Consider the following 23,547-nt stretch of genomic DNA (forward strand, 5'->3'; position numbering starts at 1 on the left):
ACCTGATGGTCCCAGGGAAACCCACAGGTGTGCAATCCATGTGGAACTCAGGTCTTTGCTGATTTGCTTTTTATTTCAAAATAGAAACTAGGACTTGAGCACATTTAGTCCTTTGGTATGTGAGGTATCTAACTTACATGAACAGGTCCATTTTTTGCACTTCTCCACAGCAGAAATTCACTCTGTGCAGAACAGTGATTTAGATTTTCCTCATTTTTTTGCCAGTTGTGTAATTTTGACTATGAAAATATTGTTATAGAATAATAGTTAAAACCCTCCCCTATCTACTGGCAGGTTTCACAGTTTTTTGGGTTGTGATTTTACAGGACCAGTTGGAGACAGAAGGATCTCAGCAAGCTGGAGTCAATCCTGATGCTTCAGAAATTCTTCAGTTCAAGAGAAGGCAAATGCAGCTTTATCAGAAGTAAACAGAAGCATGACATAACATAAATAGATCTTCATCTTGTCCTGTAAATCCTGTAGCTTTTCCAGTTTTCTGGGAAACACAATAGATGCATTTAAGAATTTTTGTTTTAAGAGGCAACCAAAACATTGCAATTTATAACTGATAATTTTATTTTTGTGTGGATACTTTGTGATTTATCACTGAATGTATTACAGATTCTGCTATTTATTTAAAGCTGTAAATGAAATTAGTACTAGATGACTGGCAGGCTCAGCTTTGTACCACTGATGGTAGAATATGAAATAATTTGTAATGAATAAATCAGGTGACTCTAATTCCATGTATGTAAACTTTGGATATTTTTGTGTTCCTGGAATATTGGCACCATTGACCTAAGAGAGTACAAAAGCAAGATTCAGGTGGTTTAAGACATGAACAAGTCAAAGGCTAGTGGGAGAAAAGTTATCACTGACTTGCCAAAGGCAGGTCTTTTAGCAGACATCAGGGAATCTGTTCTAGACTATCAGGATGAATTCAGGTCACAATCAGTTCTTCAGTTTTTTTCAAACCTTCCAAAGTAAAAAATCAGAATTACACTTTACAGTAGGGGTAGCTATTGACAGATTAGGTAGCTGCTTAGAGAAGGTTGTAAACTCTGGAATTCAAGTGAGAGTGACATTACTGTTTTAAGAAATTGACTCTTCACAAACAAGTCTATTCTTTATATCCTGATTTAATACCAATCCCTTGTTTTTCAAATTTCTGTGCAGAATCATCGGGCAGAATGATTACACAATTCGACAGGTACATCTTATGAGAACTCTCAGATTATCCAATGGCTTTAGACAGATTTTTTAAACAGCATTTAGTACTACTAGCTCTCACTGGTTAAGTACGTATAAACCATCGTAGATCTGGAGCATAACATGTAATTATTCTCTAGTCAGGAATAAAGTGGATAATTCTAGTACTGAAAGTTTGTTTGGTTTTTCAATCTGAAATGCATCACTAATGACATTTGTACTTATTTACCCACAAAAGTGCTTTTGAAAATAATTGTCCTGCCTGATTCTCCCTCCTCAGGAAATTCCAAAGGTTGCAATCTTGCAAACTCAGTCACATGGTGATTCTTATGTGTGTGAAAAATGGTACTGACTTTAAGAGCACACACCAATAGCTTTGGTGAGTTCAGAAAAAATACACCTGAGACAGAAGCATGAGGGGAAGAGGAAATGTCTGGCAGCAGCTGAGACGGGAGAATCTTCACGGCTTGAAAATCAGATCTAGAAACATGATATCAAGGCCTTTGATTTGTTTGGGGAAGAAATGGAGTAGCTTTACTTTCTGATTTGTTTAGCTACAAAATGTGGGCTTATTTCAAAGTCCACAACAGAAAAACTCTCACTGACATTCTCACTAACACTCTTAAGGCTATTTTCAAGATGGTGCTGAAGGACGTCCCATGTAGGCCATGAGAAAATATCAGTAATCTTTTTCATCAAAGATGAGGCATTTAGGGAATGAATAAAAACAGTAAAACTCTCAATCTTACCATTTGTCATTCCAAAGCTCTCTCCTAATGACGTGACCTTGATGAAGACTGAATTGCAGTGTTAATCCAACTGGTAAATTTTGTCACCTGGGTATAAACTCCAGGCTTGTTTCTTAACCCACATCCTTCACCCCAGCTCACAAGGCCATATACATAGTAGGAGCCATTTTGTACACAAGTCAGCGGGCCTCCAGAGTCTCCCTGATGAAGGAAAGCACACATGTTCAAAGCATGAAGCAAAATAGTAACCAAAATCAGACTGCTTCTCTCTCATCACAAGACTTTGAAGCTGTAGTGATGTTTTTTTCCTAACAGATGTACCATCAGATGCTGCTTAGCCCCTAAGTGGACTTGCAGTTCTGTGACCAGGTCAAATGATAGCAGAGTTTTTGGATGTAAGTTTTCATTTTTTTCCAGTCTGTGACATAAATCTGACATCTGAAATTTCCCAGGCATGAAAGTACCAGGAATTCAGAGCCTGAGCTCAGAAAGATAAAGATGTGATCCCTGGCATTAATGAAAACAAGCTGTCTCACACATCTCAAAATAGCCTTATTCGGAGTTGCTTGCTCTTTTTTTTTGTTTCATTTCTGATTTCTATTGCAAAATATACTTTACATTGGTAATTTGCACATTAGGAAGTCTTGTTCAAACTGTTTCCTACCTTTCAATGGTATAAGTATGAACTTGTTTTACATTTGTGTTAGCTGTAATGTAAAGAAACATCAATATTGACTCCCTGCAAGCCTTAGCTCTGATAGTGAAAATCAGATTAGAATTGGAATCGAGGTAGAGGCCATAACAAAATTTGGGGGAAAAAAGAGCAAGTTTTCAGGTTATTATGACAAACTGCCTCAGAAGTCTCTTGATTCCACAGATCCACCTGTAGGTGACAGTGGCAATATTAGCTCTGAGGATGGATGGCTCAAAGGTACTGCAGAAAAGCTGTTTAAATACACTGATGTGAGAACAGATACATATGCAGCACATTGCCAAAGTTCTGCACAGTCTGACTCTTTACACAAAAAATTAGTGTTCAAAAACAGAAAAAGCAACAGACCTGACAAGAATCGATTCCAGGTTTCCGAAGGTTTCCTGCACAAAACATGCTATCATCCAGTTTGTCATCATGTAGTTTGGGTTCATTGCATTTCCTCTGCGAAATCAGCTTGACATTGGCATCTAACAGCTGATGGGATGGGTCACCTATGGGATGTGCACCAAAACAATGAAGTCACTTTCTTCCCATTCCTGTCGTAATTTATCTTTTATTCAAAATACAAGCTTGCTTGGCAAAAAGATGGGATGAGGGAAGAGAAGAGGGAATGCATGTGCTAGCCTGGGAAGGAAAGAACTATCTGGCTAAAATGACAAGTTTCCAATGAGGTGGAGCCTGAAGTTTCACTCAGGACAGAGTTGTTGTCTAAATAAGTCAGGTATTCAGAATTTGGTTCCAATCAGCTCTCTCTGTGTAATCCTGCTTTTCCAAGGTGCTGGTTGTCTGCAGCTCCCAGAGGTCCCCATGGGACTTTGAGCTGCTCAGCACTTCTAAGACTGCTACTATTAGATGCTTTAACATGCAAGCTAATGAAACAGATGAAAACTGAAAATCATACAATATTTAAGGGCAATGATTAATTACAGTGAATCTAAAGACATAACTTGACATCTAAAGGCAATAGCCTTAGTTTCAAAGTACTACATCTGTAGATAATTAAAGGTGGTTTATAAGTTTGGTTCTGCTTGAGTTTCAGGAAATATTCCATTTCTGCAGTGATTTCCTGAAATGCTAATAATAGCTCTGCTCAAAGAAGCAGCCATTTAGTTTGAACACATACAGGGTACTTGATATTCTTTGTTGGGGGGAAAAACTCATAAAATCCCCCTTACCCTTTTTAAGGGAGACTTTTTATTTGGAACTTTTAAAAAAATGTCCATTAAATTCTGTTGGTGCATTCTGATCAAATGAACACACTTGTCTCTTGTGGACTTTAGTGGGAGTTATATGAAGGGAGAATTCGGTCCCATGTACTGTATCAGGCTGTTTCAGTCACAAAGCACTAGGACACCTACTGCAGCCTCAGTGACACATTTCCCTTCTGCTGCTTTACAGCAACACATCAATCAAAACATGAGATAATGCATTTTTCAGAAAATTGCCATTATCTCTTTTTAAGCATAATAATTTCTCCCCTTAGGATTTACTGTAGGCAAGAAAGGGTTTTGGATGGAGCTAGTTGAACTTGAAAAACTTGGGATGGTTTTTTTTTTATTTTTCAGTTCATCTGAAGGTTCAGATGCTGCATCCAAAAAGCTTTATCTGACCCAATGGGCTGGAAAACCATGTGAAAATTCCTGTCTTTCTTAGTCCTGTCTTGAAACACACAAGCTATACAGTAGCCTCTCTTGATACTGCCTTGCTTCTGTAGCTGGCTTCAGATAAGACCATGACATGGAGAGACGGATGGCAGGCTTAAAAATGCACCAGGCATCTTTTCAGAACTCCGACAGGTTTGGTTGATTTAGCAGTTGCAGATTTCTGCTAATGAGTTATTTGCATGGCATGGTTTAGCTAACTTTATTTTTTAATTCCATGTCTTGGTTTCACTAGTGTCTAGGTCCTCACTTGGGTCTGGCAATTGCTACTGAAAGTAGCAGCCCACCTTGCCACTGGAGTACCCACCAAAATCCAGTTAGCCCACAAGTACCTGTCTCTGTATCGCCCCATCCAGAAATAAAGCAGGAGGTCCCAGCAGGAAGGAAGAAGTCAGGGAGACATGCTATTTTCACATACTTTGTTTCCACTGCACAGTAACCATCAACAGGCTGCAGTTTAAGTAGTGCTGGAGAGGAGATAAACAGTAAGAAAAAGTATTTGTAAGCTAACTGCTAACTATTGTTAGCAGTTGTTACCATGCCAAGCTGCATAAACCCAGCATTTGCCCCCCTATGCTGGACCTGTTCCTATTGTTTGGCTCCTCCTGAGTAGTGACTTCTGCCTGCCCATCACCATTTACATCCCAGGATTCAAACGGGTCAAGATCACAATTTGGCCTGATTATTTCCAGAGCATAGACTCAATGAGAATTTTGCATTGGCTTTAGTGGGAGAGAAGCACTTCAAACAATAAAGGTTGGAGGTGAGCCACGAGAGTATCAAATAAAGGATTTACCAATATCATTGTATAGGGCACCACCCCTCTCCTCTCTGTATTTCCCATGTAAAATTATTTGCACTGCATCAAATATTTGCTCATGATCCTCTTTCTTCTTGAGGTTCTGCTTGCCAAGGACTACTTGGATCTTTGTTGTTAGTTTTCTGGGGAAAAAAAAAAAAGTAATTTATATACAGACATTTTATATCAGTGGTGGTGTAAACCTGCACTTTTAGTAACAAGAAGTCAAGATATTTCTGCCTGTTGTAAAGCTTGGCCAGAGATTTCCTAAAATCATTATAGGAAGGCTTAGATAGGAAAGCAGTGGTATTGGAAAATGCTTGTGCTCTTAACTTATTGCAATCATGAAATAAAGTGATTTAAAGCTGCATGTACATGATTTTGTTTGCATTTTAGGGCAGAGTAGCAGTGTGCACAGTCTATTACGGTGGCAGTGATGATGAGTGGCAGCTCATATAGCCATGGGAGTAGAGTTGCTTGCCATTGTCTGAGCATATTTAAAATCATATGTGTTGAAATTATTTCCAGTGTGTAATTTACCTGTTTCCTAGGGTGATGGTTTCCAACTGACTCAATACAAATGTTGAAGGGAATGTAATAGTCTAAGCTAGCTGACACAGAAAAAAAAAATAAAACTAAGTGCATATTTTGACTGTTTTGAAGAACTTAATTCTGATGTAATAGGTGATGTGATAGGTGATATTGGGATTGCTTATGGCATCCCAATATCTCCTGAGGTTTACATAGAGTTCTTCTTTTACACATCGCAAAATCTTCCTACTTTCCTCCTTTTTTCCTCTCACACAACTTCATTTTGTTTGAGTGGAGCCTAAGTTTGTTATTTCAGTTATTTCCCATTTTCAAGTATATAAATCTTTTTTGAATGCGTTCATTTCTTTTTCTATCCACATATGTTTCCCTTTCAATTTGACTCCTAGCAATCATTTTGATTGCAAATAATTTGGATACCAAGCTGCCTTCACTAACCATCTTGATTTTTATACATTTATCTACCCTAATGATAGGACATGCACCTACTCAAGGCAGTGTGCGGCAGTAAGAACCCAGCAAGATTTAATTAGCACTCCACCACAGAAATGTTCATTCCCATCTGGAGTCTGTCTCTGCAGAGATGCCATCCAGGGATGTTTTCCAGGTGTAGCCTTGGATCCACCATAGATCTTCTTGAGTGTCCGACGAACTTCTGGTTGTCCACATGTTTGGAATATTTCAGGGGGGTCTGTAGGGGGTTCTGTTGGGGTCTCTTCAGCTGCATTGGACGAGACAGCAGATGTACAATGCAGTGTTAATATCACGGAGTCACCTGCTGCTCTAGACCACCTACATGCTGCCAAATCACTTGCTTCTAATTCTTTACCTGAGCAGGGTGAAACATCACAGTATTCCCAATCCACTTCATTATTTTTCCTGATGTAGCACCAGGGTTTTTCATCCTCATCAGGATTCCTGAAGGGAACAGTTGAGAGAATCAGCCAGTGGGAATGGGGAAATCTCCATGAAATTAGTGAAATTAGTGAAGGAGCTGAAGATTCTTAGGGGGAAGCTTCATGTTCCCATATGGGAGGTGAACAAAGATAATATTTCATAAGATTGACAAAGAAGATGCCTGAGTGAGGCATACTGCCATATTACTATTCCCATGCCTATTCCCTATCTTAGCCATAAGAAAAATGTGGGACTGGTCCAAAACAAAGAGGGCAGCTTCTGGAAGCCTCATATCAGCATGGTTAGAGAAGGCATCTCTAACATTCTGGTGTTTTATGGGCAGGCAGTGTCTAAAAAGATGTGAGATCTTAACACCATCAGTTTCTTAAATTCGTGAGCAGTTTGTCCTCAAGGATTTCTTTGATACAGACCTCTACAGCTGCTTCTTCAAAATATTACCTGCAGAAGTTGTGTTCACCAATGCCATATGAGTCAGCATCCTCCATAAAAGCATTAAAAGGATGGTCCAAGAGATGGTGGGAATTCCAGTGCAGGCAGGTCCTGCCATTTTCTGCTTGGTTCACTCTACCTCTATATGTAGAGGAGTCCTCTTCATAACAATCATTTGGTTCTGTAGAAAGACAATGCTTATATGAAAATGACTTTTGTGTTGTTCCTTGCTCAAAGTGGTTCCTCTTCCTTCCCTTCCTTCCCTTCCTCTTCCTTCCCTTCCTTCCCTCCCTACATTCATTTTATGGAGGATCAGAAGTACCTACTGGGACAAGTAATTTTGTTCCTTATTGTACAGAGGCCAGAAATTAGAATAAAGTCCCAACATCTAGCTTGATTGACTTCAAATGTTACCCATCAGAAGCAGTCCCCTCAGCCTGAAGAGTCACAGGCAACTGGGCAGGCATCTTCACTACATCAGATTTTGAATGTTTAAGGAAATCCCAACATTTCTTCCCTCTGTGATGTGCAGCCTCTGAGGACCTCTGGACCTCACTTATTATATACCAGTGGGACCTTGCCAAAGCACACTTAGAAAACACCATGATGGGAACTGTTTCAAGTCCCTTTGCCAGCAGTAGCTGCAGAAGTCAGCCTCTTCCTCTGACCCTCTCTCCAAGGTCCCTGGTGCCCCAGTGTAGTCAGGCTCTTGGAGCAGTGACAGGAGATCACCACAGGATGCATCAGGAATCACATCAGCTAGTCTGGCAGCAGGGGGAAGCCAGCCCCTGGCTCCCTGGAGGTTCAGCCCTCCCCCTGAGGGGCTGTGACATACCGATCTCGCAGAATCTCCCTCTGAAAGGTTCAGGGCACTCGCAGGTGAATTTTGATCTGTATCTGTTCCGTTTGCAGGTGCCTCCATTTTTGCAAGGGTTTGGGCTGCACTGTTTGGATGCTGTCAATGTGCAAAACACAGAACAGCCTTGTCAATGTGCTGAACACTACACAGCCACTTGCATCCCAATGGAAACTGGGGAGAGCTCCCACTCAGCCTGTTGGCTCTGAGTTCTCATGAAATCTTGTAGAATGGGGGTTTTGCCAGTGACTGAACCACCACCCTGCAAATCAAACTGGCCAGGCCCATGGATGGGAGCTGCAGCATTACTAGGGCAGGATCACCCTCTGCAGTGGGTGATTTCCCACTGCAGACTGGCCATGGTGCTGTCCCCACCACAGTTTGTGCCCAGCTGAATGCTCACCGCGCTGACAGGAGGGTCTCTTGTAGGGAGGCTTGCAGCTGCACTTAAAATAAGGTGGGGTTAATATAATCAGGCAGTCACCAAAGTGGCAGTTCTTCTCCAGACACGTGTCCTCCACTGTGGAAAACACACATAAGGTACATCATCAGCATTTGTGCGTGCACAAGAGCTATGCCCTTGCAGGGATCATGGGAAGATGCCTTCCCTTGACGGTCCAAGGAAGCTTTCATTTGGCAGATGTGGACTTGGGATCTCACTTCTTGTTCATAGCATCTATGGCAAAAAATCTGTGGTACCAATGAGCAACTCCTGACTGCCCACCTTGCAGGGCACAGAGGAGCACTCTCTGCAGTCCTGAAGTTTATTTCACTGGATGCTCTTTAGACAGACTTTGGCCTGGATGAGGTCCTAAGAACTATGGACATGGCTGCTCTGGGCTGTTAGAACACTCAGCTCAGCAAACAGCAGGTTTATAAAGTTGCAACAGTAGCATTAACTGCCAAAATAAGGAGTGTAGGTTAGCAAAAGAGCCTTTACCTTTTTCACATGTAGTCCCACTGTATGGCTTGGGGCAGCGACAGCTGAAGTCACTTCCTCTGGCTTCACACATACCACCATTCTTGCAGGGGTTGGAGGAGCATGAGTCTGCAGAGGTAAGGATGAAGATCTTTCAGCCTCTCAACCTTCATCACCTGCTTTTTCTTCTTGCATTTTGTGGTTGCAGGAGTCTGTCTTCCTGGGCACAGCATCCTGTGTAACAAGTGCTGTGCTTGTGCATCAACTCAGCACTCACAGGAGTGGTACAAGTTGCTGCAGAGTTTATTCCAAGCTGAAGTGGCTCATAGCTTTGGGTCTGGAGATCCTCTACTCCCCTTGCCCTATTACAGAGTTGTAATGGGGCAAGTCCCTTCCTCTGAGCAGAGATAGGCAAGTTGCCTGCCTCTCCTTTTGAGTCCCCTGAGCAATCTCTAGGATCCTTTCCTGTTCTCCCGAAGTTTGGCAAAACAAATAATGAAAAGGAAATAAAACCCCTGCGACTGATAAAAGAAGAAAAAAAAAAAAAAAAAAAGAAACCTGCTCTACATTTGGTTACTAGCATAAATACAGAACATATATCCCATGAAAACAGCAATTACATCTTACAGTGTCTATAGACAAATAAGCCTGTGCTTTTTTGTAGTAGCAATCAGAAATGTTCTGCATGATCAGAATCCATCCTGTGAAACCTGGAGATAAAACACAGAATCCTTACAAGAGAAATACAAAGAAGAACACTGCAAACAATTCTCCTAACTCATCCTTTTGATGCAGGCGTTTCGAGAGCAGGCTGGCAGCCAGGACTGCCACACTCATGCTTCAAGCACAGGGCTGGGATTTTACCCCTTCCTTGCCTTCCTGCCCACTCCTGACAGGTACCTTCCATGTAAAAGATGTCACCTAAAGATCTCTCGATCCAGCTAAATTCCTCCGAGAGCTCCTGCTGGAGGTTGGGGTCCTGCTTCGGTTCTGTAGAGTAGTAATAGTTCTCATAGTCATCAGTCTCATCTGCAGGGACGGGTGAGAAGAGAGTGAAAGAACAAAGGAATTAAAATTGGAAGGAGACAAGTTATGAAAGAAGTTATTCCTGAGACAGACAGTACTTTTCCCTTTCAGCTCATTTGGGATGTCAGTGGGTTTAGTGACCATCTTGAGGACCAAAGACGCTGTTCTGCTCTTCCTTGGCATAGGCAGAGCTCACCTAGTGCTCAGTATGGCCACCCTGAGCACAGCTGGACCCAGTTCTGCCCTCGAGGATGCTCCTGGAGGGCACTGGGGCTCTGGCTGCCCAGTTGGCTCCTCTGGTGACAGCCAGGATGCCCCAGAGGGGATGCAGGCCAGGCTCTCCAGGCAAAAGCATAAGGAGCCCCCTGTGTGGTACCACAGCCAGGGCAGATGATGAGGCTGGTACCAGCACAAAAAGACATCCAGGTTTCTATAAGAAGAAGGGATTTTCTTTGTCCAGCTGCTTTGCTGACCATCACCACTGCTGCTGCAGAATGAGGCAGGGCCCTCCCCAGCACAGGGGCCCCGCTGTTTGCGGGGACACAGAGTCCCATCCCAAGAACAATCGGGGGAACAGAGGGCCCAAGGCACCTGCACAACTTTGTGACTTCTCAGCCACAAAACAGCCTCCAAGCAGTGAGGGCCTGGCACTGCAGACACGTGCTGAGGAGGCCATCTCTGGCACGAGGTCAGCAGGAGCCAGAGGACCCCCGGAGCCCGCGGGGAGCGTGGCTCTGCCAGCCATGCAGGGGGGTGTTTGATTAAAGTGGACTGGCGGCTCCTTGCACAGGTACAGCTCTTGCCAGTGGAAGCCACTCCAGTGTTTCAAAGACAAGCTATGGTAATGAGCAAAGCTAAGCTACGTACAGAGACATTTTAAAAAGCTCTCCCCTAGGGCTGGACCGATGGCCCCATGGATAATGCTCTGCCTTGAACTGATTATCGACTGCATTATCTTAGTTTTCTCTCCTCATTCATTCACTTGCAGCCTTTATCTTTATTCTTTCTTTGCTTCTGAAAAAAAGAAAGAAATTTCACGTTTGTACAATGGGTGTTTTATATTTCATATTAAAATAGAACCATCTTTTTTTCTTCTTTTTTTTTTTTTTTCCTACATGCCAACTCTCGTTTCTCACAAAAAAAAAAATAGAGGAAAGTTTCACCTCATTTATTGCTATGTCAAGTCAAGACTCCTTTTCCTCAGCTCATTATTTCCACAGGAGCTGAGTCTCGACTATGTGCAAGTGTTGCAGAAGTGTACGCCTTGCTGAGGAACAGAAGGATCTTTCTGAAAGATAAGGACATTGTCTACACTGAAAAAAATTAAAATTAATGTGATGTAGTTAAGGAAGAAAAACAAAAAGGAAGTTTTGCCTGAAATGAAGCCTCCAAGTTCACTTTGTTGGAGAGGAGATTTTGCAAATGACTTGAGGTTGAGGGAACTGTCTGAAGTAGTCTGGTTTTGTATCCCCTGTTTATTTTCAGAATCTTAGAGGGGCATGCTGGCTTTTATTCCACAGATGCTGTCTGAAGGATCGGGTATCCTTTTTTATGGAAAAATATACCTGCTAAAAGTTATGAAGGATGAACAGGGGAGTGACAACTGCGAAAGGCAGACTGCAAACATGCCAGCATGCTTTACAGAGGCTGGTGAGGACTCTTCTGAATCAACAGAGGAAAAATTAGTGCCCTGAATGAGCACAAATAGCTAAGCCATTGTAGAATCATCTACCCTGGTTTTTAAGCCAACTGCTCTGTGCGTGTTGTTAAGTGACACTACTGTCACTTGATTTTTGTTTGGCATGATTTCTCAGCAACAGATTAATCATTTATTAAGCACACTTATGTAATTACTTGACATGTTAGGAATGATTTTTAAGTTCATCTCCTCTGTAAACACGATGGCCAAGATGTAATTCATGTTTTGCAAGATGTGCTTGTGGTGGCTCTGAGAGGTTTGGGGGCACAATCCCCCATGTGCACTGATGGGGCAGTTTTGGGAGAGGCTATAGCACACCTGAGGCAAGTTGGGCACCCAGCAGCCCTTGAAGAAGGCAGCTTCAGGTAGCCAGGGCTGAGGTAAAGCAGGCAACCCTGAGCAACCCCCTCAAGGGCTGGTAATTATCATCTCAATAAATTTAATGGCCAAGGCATAGAGTTCAGGGTGCATGTGGAAAGGGCTCAGAAGACATCAGCAAACCCTACTGGGTACCCTGTCCCCCATGTGGATATGGGAATCAGGAAGCTGAGGTTACTGTCTGGGAGACCAGCCAAGGTGATGTAAGAGTGCACCATATCTGAGAAATGACCAGTGTCCCTGCTTTCCCCATTGCTATCCTTCTTCATGAAACTGAGAAACAGACATAGCTCCTACAGGTCACATGAGTGATGTTTCCCATCTCCCAGCTGTTCCATGTCATCTCCAGCTGCATGAAGCAGTGAAAAACAAAGACCAGAAAACCCGCACTGGGGCATATAATATCAAACTAAGAGATGTCTTCTTATTTATCACTGTTCTGACACTAAATAACTATTTGGCTTCCACATCTCTTATTTAAGAAGTGCTCCCATTCCATTTTTTTAAATTATTCATAACAAGCCATAGGTTTAGTAAAGCAAAAGCAACACTTTTTTTTATCTGAGCACATAATTAAAGCACAAAGTCTGATACACTGGTTGATTTAAACATATTACTAAATCAGAGTGTTCATTCTTTGTAAGTGCTGGAAAACCTTAACATGCTTAAAAAAGCAGTGATCTGACATTTGTCACTGAAATGTGACTATTACATGAAATTAAATTAGACATCCTGCATGCAAATTTTCAAAGAATAACTTTCCTCTGTGTAGTACAAAAAATCCCCCCATAATTGATAGACAGAGATTGACTTTTAAAGCTTCAAATCAGCTTTGAGGTCTGGGTGATCTTTTAAACTGTGCAAGCTTTCATCTGCAGTTTTTCACATTGCCAAGAGCTGTCAATCAAGCAATGGATTTCTGATCAATATCCCCTTGTTCATTAGCTGACACGGGCTCTCTGTTACGGAGGGAACAGATACCCCAATGCCGACAGTCACACTGTTTTCAAAACCTTCCCTGGATCAAGTGATGACTAATGTTCCAAGTGGGAAAGTGATGCATTAGGATGCCATCGGGTGACCTGAATTGCGAGGTAACTTTGTTGGACTGCAGTTGTCAAGATGAGTGATGTGCAGAGTTAAAGCCTATTGCCAACACACATCAAGAGTGCCAGAAAGTACCCAGCATTTATTCAAGCTCTCTGAACCTCTGGAGACTGACTGAAATCTGGCCTAATTTAAGCAGGATGAGTTTTTCTACCACCCCCCTAAATACTTTTTGTCCTCAGCTCTGAGATTATTGCAGTCTTATTTTTATGAGGCTGAAATCCTGAGTGTATTTTAAATAATGAGATATTCCACATTTACTTCTGCAGAGATGAGACCTCACAGTATTTCCTCCCTTCCTAGCGGGCTGTGGCTGGGAGTAGCTGCAGCTTCAGAAAGAAGGGAGACCAGCTAACAACAAAGCCAGAAAGCCTTTCAAATAGTTTTGTGGCTGTTACTTAAAAGCAGTTTTGCAGCACTTTTTTCCTCAGAGGGATGGATGTGGGGTGAAGGGGAATCGTGATGGCTGAAGGAGTGGAGGCATTAAGGGGGATGGGGAGTAGGAGATCGTAGGAACCGTGGGGGGACTGATGTAGGACCATACACCATAAGGCAGGGAATGAGTTAAGAAATTGTTAAAGGGATAAGCTACCTTCAAAAAGCAAATCAACCAGTTTGCACAAGTCTGTGTAAACCCTGAATCAAGTGCATGACTGTGGCCAAATATTTGCAGAACCCAAATACTGAGCTCAGACATAAAAATGATTTGGAAATTTGTTTTCTACACACAGGTTGTTAGAACAGCAACACTGATTTGGGCACTGCTATATGAGTGACAAGATTTCTGGTCTGACCTGAAAGCCCAAATACCACTGGAATGAACAGGAATGCAGATGAATAATGAGTGCATACTAAAATCCACCTTATTATTTTGAAGGAAAAGGAGCAAAATTATTATAATATTTAATTAGATTGCATTATAAACTCAGGTCTAACAGCCACTGAAATCAAGAAAAGAAAGGGCAGGGCTTACCTGCAAAAATACTAAACTTATCAATAAAACCATAATCTTCTACATGGACCACGTAGGCTGTGAAAGGGTATACAAATCCTCACACATCCTACACATCCTCACACAATATTCATCACAGCTTTTCCCTTATCAACATCTTAATGCGACACAGCCTTTAACGATTTTTACTTGCATGGGCTTGTTTCTGAATCTTCTAGCACTTGGTACTAAGCCTTGCAGGGATAAGTTCCACAGTTAGTTGCATACTGCATGGGAAAGTCAGACTTAATTTATTGGACCTCCAGTTTTGATCCCCAACTAGGCTCTTTGTTTATCCTTCTGTGAGGTTTGCACCATGACCTCTCCTCCAGACCATGGCTCACTGTATCACCCAAAAGTCCCCAAAGAAGAAGAAGACAGAGAATGGCAGAAAAGTCCTGGTTTGGGACAGAATTGAGAGTTCCAGGTGTGATCCAGGGGAACCCTGTGATCAGCTGCACGTTGGTACTGCTGCTGTACCTCTGTTTTTGTCTCCAGTGTGTCTGACACGCTCCTGGCTGGGACATGATGCAGCATTGTCTCCTGCATTGACACAGCACATGTGGGGGTCTGAAAGCACTCACCATATTACTTGTCCAAAGTCAAACAGACTTTCTACTTGATCATAGACCATATTTTAAGCACAGCAAGGCTCTCTATGAAGTTAATATAATTCAGCACTGGGCACTAGTGAAGGGTCTTGATGAACCAGGTTGCCAGCCTCTCGGTTTTGTGGCAGGCAGAAGTTGAAATGAAGAAACTGAAACCACTTACCTTCCATCACATTGGCCCAGAAGGAAAAATGAGAAGCCTGCATGAGATAATAAAGGTCAGCGTCATTTTCTGGATAAAGCAAAAGGCAGCACAGAGCTTTGCTTACAGTACAAAGATTCTGTTTGCCTCTAGTGCTGGACATCCAGATAAGGCTGTTCCTCCCACCCCCACTTTGGAGCTAACTGACCTAGATTTTAAGAGCTCTTTGAAAAGGGTAACAAAATGTCAACAACCCATGGGAGAGGTCTGGCTTTTCCAAGCATACAGCCTAAACTGCTGGGCTGGTCTGATTTGGGGCAAACCTGACCTGAATGAGCTGTCTCTTTGCTTATGAGGTGATGGCACACCGGCTATTTGTCCAGCTTCTCTGAGATGCTGACAGAGGCCGTGCTCCAGCTCGCTGCCAAAGCAGAGGCTGGGAGGTGCCCAGGCATGGCAGAGCGGATGTTGGGCAGTGCAGCAGAGCCCAGGACCTTACACTTGGTGCACCCAGTGGGACCTGGACCCCTGAGCTGGAAGGCTGTCAACAGTCTTTGGATGTAGGAGAATATTTCTGGCACTCTCCAGGAGGAAATGCCATGTGTCCCACCTCCAGTGTGGGGCTCCAGCCTTTCCTGTTTGGCTCATGATCAAGGGCAAGCAACAAAAGGGAACAGAAGAAGAAGGAAAACAGCTCTTAGCCTTTGAAGAGTGTGAGTGAGGTTTTTCTGAAAGGAAAGGCACTGACTCTACACCAGGACACGTCCCCAGCGTGACAATTTCCGTTTGCTTTTCCTCTTGCTCTAAATCCCAGCTGAGGACAGGATTACCCACCTGCAGTGAGGACACACATGCTAACAGTGGGTATGAAGGAGATTTGAAGCTGCTATTCTTCATCCCTTACATAATTTTAGGGAATAAAATGTATTTCCAAACAATTTAACACACATAGTAAAGACAGTATACGTACACATGCAATTATTATGCGCACCTATGCATTGCTACAGATACAATTAACTGTAAATATGCGCCCTGTTTAGTCACACATTATATAGAGAAGAAAGACATTCATAGGTAATGCTGGTTGAGACTAAGAACAAATGAATCAGAAGCAATGAATAAGAAAGAGGACAAAATAAAAAGCTCAGAATTCATGTTTGTGAATATTGTCTGGAATATATAAATGAGCTTTTGCTTCAGGCACCTTTGCATCCCTCTTGTGTTTGAGCCAGGGAGAACAGAAACTCCAGTTTCCCCTTCCCCACTGACTTTAATGAGAGCAATGTCCCCTGAACCACTCAGGAGAGCCCCTTCCCAGGTGCATTTGAGTGAGCCACACACGTACAGAACTAAATCCTTTGCAGCTGGAAGGACACACATCCTCACACAATTGCCTCTCCTGAATGAGTGCAGAGATGATGGTAAATGAGAAGGCTGTAAAAGCTCTGTCCTTGGTGTATATGTTTCTTGAGTGCAGGTACAGCATTTGTCAGATCCTTTGCCAGACCCCAATGGAGACCACATAAAGCAAAGGTCTAATTGCTCCATTTACAATTAGTGGTAGTGTTCACCCATAAACTCAGACCAAAACAAACCCTGCAAGTGTACTCCTCTCTTTTAGAGGAACAGATGAAACAAAGAACAAGGAAGCAGCACTAGGAGCAGGATGATGCAAGAAACATTTAATCTCACTCTCCAGCTCTTAGTGCTGCCCTGTTGTGGTGTTTGCCTTATGGGGTTGGAAGGGGTTTGGCTCTGAGAAGTTTGACTGAGTGAGTTTGCCCCTGCACTGGGGGCAGCCCTTGGTACCCCAGGGAATGCTAGAGGGTTTCAGCCCAGGCTGAGTGAGGTGCACCAGGCTGTTCTATGCCTCAGTTTCCCCAGCTGTAGGGTGGAGATGACAGTCTCACAATGCTCATACCCCAAGGAAATAGGAAAGATGAGAGATGCAGCATTGTACTACACTACTTTATTTCCCAGGTTATCCACCTGCTGCTCTGTCCAAACATGGGTCGGGCTGACCACAGAAAGGCAGGTACCCTAAACTCCCTCTTGCAATAAAACAGTGCCCTCAACACTGTGCAGGTTTACAGTATCATCCTTCAGCTTGGTGGCTGGTGACTGAGTCCCAGATTTTGATTCCTGCTTTTGGATGAAAGCCTCTGTCTGCTGCCATAGTATAAATATTACTGGGAAGAAAGGCTTCTGGAGCACCCAGCAGAAGGAATCGAGGAGTTAAACACAATCTTTACTGTAAGGCTCCTGTATCTCCTTCTGTGCTGCAGCTCTCCCTCCTCGTGTGCCTGTCACAAGCTGCAGCAGCAGAGCCACAGGGGACGTAACCTCAGGCAGAGCTGACTTCTCAGCATGGAGAGTTTTCTCCTCTGTCCTGGGGTCCCCTGGACCACTCACCAGACCACACTGGTTTTGAAGCATTTTCACCCCTGCTAGCCAGGAGAGGGCCAAATTTCAGCTTTTTGACTCATGGCGTGAAGCTTGCCATGGTGGTGTGCAGCAGAGGAGGAGGAAGAGCTCACCCCTTCCCTCCTGTGTGCTGGAGCTCTCCCCTTCATCCCCTCCAGGAGAGGATGTGGGATGCAGGATGGGGGATGCAGGATGTTAGACATGGATACAGAAGAAGGCTGTCAGGAGGGTGCACAGGGTGGGGGTCCAGGAGGGGGCTGCAGGAGGGAGGCAGGCAGGGGCAGAGAAGGCAGGGCCTCCTGCCTGCAGTGCCGTATTGCTCGTGGCCAGCAGAGGAGGATCTTGTCCTTCCGACGAGGTGCAACACTGAGCCCAAGGAGGAGCAGGATTTTAACAAAAGGAAGGGGGGCGGGAGGAGAAGAAACTAGACCGTGGGCTGGTTTCACCAAACGGTCTCCTTGCTGCAGCTCGACACCGATACTTTGTGTGCTCTCTCAAGAGGGAACAAAATCACTGGGTTCTGTTCATAGCAGCTCTGCAGTGATGAGGGACAGAGCTGGAAGAATTTGCAGAGAGCAATTTTAAATTTTTACTACTTCAGGCTCATAAAAACAGAAACCCTACCCCAAAAAAAAAAAAAAAAAAACAAAAAACAAAAAAACAACAAAAAAAAAACCAACAAAAAACCCACAAAAAAACCCACCCAAAACCACAAAAAAAAACCCCACAAAAAACCCCCACCAACCCCCGCAAAAAACCAACCAACCAACCAACCAACCAAAAAAAAACCAAAAAAAAAACCAAAAAAAAACCCCACCCCCCCAAAAACAAAACAAAACAAAACAAACAAACAAACAAACAAAAACCCCCAAACAGTAAAAACAAAAAAAAAAGCATTTTACATGGGTACAGTGCGCTGCTGACTATGGAGCCAACTACATTTATAGGTCTCCTAGAAAAAAAACTGTGGCATTCAAAATATCCTAATTTCACCTGACCTTTATTGTATTTTGTCACTGTAATGATTAGCACTTCACTAAAATGTCATTCCTCCAAAGAACCTCCAAAATTTTGCTAAATATATTTTGTACTAATTACATTGCACATACATGATACATGCAATTTTTCCATTTCAACTCCTTAAGAAAGAGAGACTAATGAAATGTAATAGATTTCAAACAGGAATGACAGAACCATGAGCTTTCTTTATCTCAGGATGGAATCCTATGGCTCTTTCTTAGACAAAAATGTCTAGTTAATCTCTAGCAATTCTTTCTGAATAAACCCAGAAAGATTTGGCCATAAATTCAAGGGAATTTATTTACGGCTGCAAAGACCATTCTCCAGTTGAACTATTTATTGTGTCTTGGGTACATTGCTACTTCTTATAATAAAAATGAATCACTAAAACACCAAAGTATATGGAGGAGAGGAAAAAGGTGACAACCCAGGGTTTTGCTGTGAATTTACATGTGTGTAAAACAGACTTCCAGAGAAAACAGTGCAATCACTCAAGCTTGCATGGCAGACTAGCAAAAGGGACAAAAATTAGGTCTACACATACACAGACACTGCAACAAAGCACTTCAGGAATTCCAGTATTAAACTGCATTGGTAGGAATTGGCTTATTCACTTAATTGCATTAAGTCCTGCAATTTCTCCTGCAACTTGTCACGAAGTGGGCTCTGTGGCAGAAAAACACAGATTATGCTTTCATTTGTTCATCTGTGCAGTCACAGCTTTGCAGCCAAGAAGGAGGTGGGATGGGGTTGAACTGGAGGATGAAGATAGATATTTGATCAACTTCCATCCACAAGTGACACAAGCCATGAAGGAGCCACGAGGGCAGACACAGCTACTGCCTTCTCGTAGTGAACCCCTTGATCCTGCTGACAGCTCTCAGTAGGAACCTTTGTCTGGGCTGCTTGCCAAAGGAGGAGGGAATCGACAGTTCTGATGCTCTTACAATCGGCCAGATTTTTGCCTGCAACCATCTTGGGTAGTGACAGTCTTTGAACTTCAAGGGAAAGTGGCTTTTTCAGCAATGACATTGTATTTCTCAGCCAAGGCCATGGTTGCAGTATAATGAAAGCAGGGTATATTATCATCTGGAGTACACATGCAACACATGTTGTGTTTTTAGCCTGGGAAACTATTCTCTGAAAGGATTCCACCAAAACCTCTTCACTTCTTCACTTCTCTGCTAACAAGGCATCTCCTGCCTCCACACTGAACTGCAATTTGTGCATCAGAGTAAATGGTGTGTTCCTTATCAACCAGTCCCAGAGTACCCAGAGAAGTTCACACTTAAAATCTTTATTTTGCTGATTATTTAGTGGTGAACCTTTCCCATGGTAGCTCCTGATACAAAACCCACAGGGATCAAAAAAAAAAAGCAAGATCCTTCAGAGGTGCTGCTGAAACCAGCTTGGTCCTCTGCTCAGGAGTTACCTGCTCCTGTTTTCCAAGAGATCAAAGTTTCCAAATTAATCTTTGCTCTGTAAGACGTAGCCTGGTAGCAGCTGGATGTTTTCAAAGCTCACTGGTGATTGAAGTGCACTCATGCTCCCAGGTGAAAAATGGGGTCAGCTTTGGATGCCACGGCGCAGGGAAGCTACAAAATGTGTTTCAGGGGGCTGCAGGAGCCAGCTAGTCACACTAACACGAGTGCCTGTGCTATCAAACACTCCTGCAGCCAGTACTGGGAATGCAGGTTATACTGCTAGACTTAAAGCTTATGCAAAGTCATTAAGTCCCTTTAGTTACACGGGATATCAACCTGCATGCTGCAGGGCATAAGCTGATTGCCTTCGGGGGTCAGCGAGGAACGCTTCCCTCTCTGAGAGCGCGGTGCAAAATTAGCTGGGGGCGCTCCCAGGGCTTTGTTGCTTTCCTGCCGCATCAGGCAAATTTAGGCGAGCACTGCAGAAGGGCATTACACCTGATGGGCCACAAATCCAGGAGGGCTTGGCAGCATTCGCTTCTCTTCACGGTGATCGACACAGCGCAGCGTGAAGCCCTGTGTGCGCGGTGCAGCCCTGCGGTGAGGGTGAGGGAAGCAGCAGTGGGAGTTTACAACAGGAACGGATCCGTTGGGGGTTAGAAAAAGATGTCAGACAGACTTGACTTTGGAACGCCCCAAAATGTTGGTCTCCAAGTGCCTGAGGCAATGAAAGACCTGCACTGCTGGCAACAGTATCCTGTGTTCTGTGGGCCAAGAGGGAGATAGGCCCTTATGATAACGGTTTCTTTTTTGCAATTGTTTGATCTTAATGTGATACTTTTATCCTTCCCTTTCCACTACTAAGGGCACTTGGTTATTGGATTGAGCAAGGCTCGTGATTTCAAAACACTTTCCATCACAACTAAGTGGACATCAATTTTTTGAAGTTCCAAAATATTCAGTGAAGAGCCACCTCTGCTACTCTGACCCTTGCAAGTCTTCCTCCCTGCTGCCAGGGACGGTGAGTTTGCAGGGATATCTGATACAAGGAAAAGGCCTGATCTAAACACCAGTAGATTTAAAAATTACTTTTTTTTCCTGCAAACATGTGCTGAATCACTTTAGAACGCTGTTAAGTGGGAGCTGCAGCCTGGTGTACAGGAAGAGCTGTCACTGGAGTTTTGTGGGATCCTACTTCTCATTGTCCTGTTCCAGATTTCTCTAGCCCAACTCAGCATAACATTTCAGCATGTCATTTTGCTCTCAGTGCATTCCAGAAAAGTTGCTTCAATACATGTCTGGATAACTGAGGATACACAGCTCAGTTGCAGCAGAGTTCTTTGGCTTTCTCTTTGACTAATTAAGGAATACTTAACAATACAATACCTTGATGGCAGGCACATTTCTACTACAGTGTCTTGCTGAGCTGAAGTGCAATGAAAAGCAGGGGTAAAAAAACCCAACCCAAGAAGACCTGTCAGGTCTGAAGACAATCGTTGGTGCAGTTGCATCACATATTCTAAAGTAAAGGACCAAATTCTGTGCTCTCTATGCAGCTTTATGCTTTTTATGGAAATAGTTTGGATTCATGCAGATGGAATCAGCTTCTTTTCAGGTAGTGTGAAAGAACTGAATGAAAATTTTTGTCCTAGGATTCTGCTCCAAACCTGCCAGATCCATGAATGTCCAAGTATTTTCTTGTTCTATTGTGACTGACTCAGCATGAACTACTGCTTAAACCCATGCTTGACTTCTGCTATATTTCACCAATAATATTTGTTAATTATCTTATTACTAACAAAAACTTCTAAAAATAAAGAGAGTTCTAGAAAAGGATGAAAATATGAATTAAGAGTGTTTTTTGTGGTTTCAGCAAAGTTTAGCATCTCTTATCTTTTCATTCAAACTATTTCAGTGCAACTTTTTCTTCAGGACAAATCATTAAGACAAAAATATCCTCTCATAACTTGTTTGTCATGCAATGGTCACATCATGGCAACTCATTCCCTCTTTTTTTTTTTTTTTTTCTGGGATCCATGCCAAGTGCTAAGCCAGAAAACCTTGTTATATTAATTATGAAGAAAAAGCATGTTTTATTAAAAACTAGCCTGCTGAATATTCTGTCGTGCTGCTTTTCAGTGACAGCAGAATTGCTTTTGCATTTTAGCAATGTTAATGAATTTTCAGGGGCAGGGGGAGATATACTCTACATTTTCCATAGCAATTTTTAAAGCAAAGTCAACTTAGGAATGTCAAAGCATTGACTCAATCTAACACTTAGGACTCTTCAGAAAAAATCTGGACAAAACTTCATGTTGTTTAAGACTGGCCCCACATCTTCCTAACTGAGCATGAATTAACACTGCCAAATTCATGATGAACTTATTTGTATTAGATGGGGTTCCCATAAAGTCTGTAAAACTGGCATTTAAGTACCCTAGAGCTGGTCCTCTCAGTAAGATGCTACATGCATACATGCTACATGGACCAAGTGTGGCATGGGTCCTGGTGATACACTAATTATTAATTACTCTATTAAGTTGTGAAAATCACTCATCTCAAATTCCAGACTTCTTAAAAAAATCTATGCCCCATTAAACACCCTCACTATATATTTTTCCCAAAGAATTCAATTTAAACACGTCAACATGTGAATTTTTGCAATGCATTTCAGTAAATGTGAACCTGCACACATAGGAAAAGTCACTAAGAAAGCAGATGCTTTAAAGAACCTCAGATTCCTTCAAGAGAAAATCTACTTGATTGCTTGAAAGAACAAAAGAAATTTTTTTAAAACCGACTTTTAACTTTCCTTTGATTACAAGTCATTCTTCCAGTCTTCTTTAAAGAGGAGATGAATAGATGTAAGAAAGTATATCAAGCTCTGCCAGAGCAGAGCTCTGGTCACCCCTAGCTGTGTGAATATTTTGCCATTAACCTTCCTCCCACGTTAGCGACAACGATAATTCAGTCATTCAAAACATATTCTGCCTTTTACAGAAGAGTTTGCAAAACTGCCAAGGCAGGGCCTACCTGACCTGCTTAATCAGACATTTAGTCCCTTCAGAATGAAGACTGGAAATAAGGAAGAAAGTTTTTACGGTGAGGGAGGTGAGTCAGTGGCACAGGTTGCTCAGGGAGATGGTGGATGCCCCATCCATGGAAATACCCAAGGCCAGGCTGGATGGAGCTCTGAGCAACCTGGTCTAGTGGAAGTTGTCCCTGTCCATGGCAAGGGGGTTGGAACAAGATGATCTTTAAGGTTCTTAGAACCCAAAACATTCTATGATTTTAAGATGATTTGCCCATGCTGCAGCCAAGGTTTTGGAGCATTTCTTAGTGCCCAAGGCCAGGAAAGAGACCACACTCCCCACCACAGACCACCAGGAATGGTATGGCCACTCAGTGTACCCAGAAGAGCCATTCCTTGACACTGTAGATGTCTGCTTCAAAAAAAACCCATGGGGCTTCCCTCTTAGGTTGCATTAACTTGGTCACCTCAGTGGCCTGAAATGCAGATATAGCAGAGCTGGCACACAGAAAGAAAAGGAGAATAAAAACATACTCACGCCCAAACATGTGGTCCCTAGGAGAATAACCACTGGAAGAACCTGAAGCATCAAAGCACTGTTAACCATCATTCTTTTTATCTTGAAATTAGCTTTTTCTTCTTGCCTATGATTTTTAAGACAAGCCACAGTCTTTTGAGGCCAAGCTAATTCAGTGCAAATAATTAACCGTGCTTCAAATATTGTTTAATGTTCAACAGATTGATCAAATAAATACATCCTGTCCAGATAATCACTGCATTGACCAGTGGCAAATGTTGCAAATCAGTAAGTAACAAGGATGGGAACAGTATAAATTAACAATAAAAACAAGCATTTACCATGTATTAGAATTATCTTTCAACTATTATTT

The 23,547-nt window shown here is 42.8% G+C and overlaps 2 protein-coding genes across 8 annotated transcripts in view; one reads left to right on the plus strand and one right to left on the minus strand.

Annotated features, from left to right (window-relative positions):
- Positions 1–496, plus strand: part of NRAP (nebulin related anchoring protein) — a 47,706-nt gene extending 47,210 nt beyond the window's left edge. The window contains exon 42 of the mRNA XM_053984043.1: positions 327–496. Coding sequence (XP_053840018.1) covers positions 327–428 — 102 coding nt within the window. The 3' untranslated portion in view covers positions 429–496. The remainder of the gene's footprint in view (positions 1–326) is intronic.
- HABP2 (hyaluronan binding protein 2) lies at positions 42–23,321 on the minus strand. Of its 7 annotated transcripts, XR_008438168.1 has the most exons (15): positions 23,196–23,321; positions 14,780–14,816; positions 9,705–9,833; positions 8,826–8,933; positions 8,289–8,405; positions 7,865–7,984; positions 7,039–7,210; positions 6,512–6,600; positions 6,172–6,403; positions 5,131–5,276; positions 4,667–4,801; positions 3,019–3,164; positions 1,959–2,159; positions 1,610–1,689; positions 805–975 (listed from the first exon to the last, which is right to left on the minus strand). XR_008438168.1 is itself a non-coding variant. In XM_053984044.1 (14 exons), exons 1-13 carry the CDS (start codon positions 23,265–23,267, stop codon positions 1,983–1,985), a joined length of 1,680 nt encoding a protein of 559 aa, XP_053840019.1. In that variant the 5' UTR covers positions 23,268–23,321; the 3' UTR covers positions 42–386; positions 1,959–1,982. The 7 variants fall into 7 exon arrangements, 6 of the variants coding, with proteins under 6 accessions (XP_053840019.1, XP_053840024.1, XP_053840023.1 ...); XM_053984044.1 differs by lacking the exons at positions 805–975; positions 1,610–1,689 and adding an exon at positions 42–386; XM_053984048.1 differs by lacking the exons at positions 805–975; positions 1,610–1,689 and adding an exon at positions 411–496.
- Positions 23,322–23,547: the final 226 nt, after the last annotated feature.

The sequence above is a fragment of the Vidua macroura genome, chromosome 8 (assembly GCF_024509145.1).
Source record: "Vidua macroura isolate BioBank_ID:100142 chromosome 8, ASM2450914v1, whole genome shotgun sequence".
NCBI lineage: Eukaryota > Metazoa > Chordata > Aves > Passeriformes > Viduidae > Vidua > Vidua macroura.

Excerpts from the sequence above, each read along its gene's own strand:
- HABP2 (XM_053984044.1), bottom strand. The coding sequence starts at position 23,267 with ATGATGGTTAACAGTGCTTTGATGCTTCAGGTTCTTCCAGTGGTTATT. Across the intron at positions 9,834-14,779 it reads CTGGGCCAATGTGATGGAAG|ATGAGACTGATGACTATGAG; the intron begins GTAAGTGGTTTC and ends CCGTCCCTGCAG. Across the intron at positions 5,277-6,171 it reads ACTGCCGCACACTGCCTTGA|AAAACTAACAACAAAGATCC; the intron begins GTAGGTGCATGT and ends TTTTTTCCCCAG.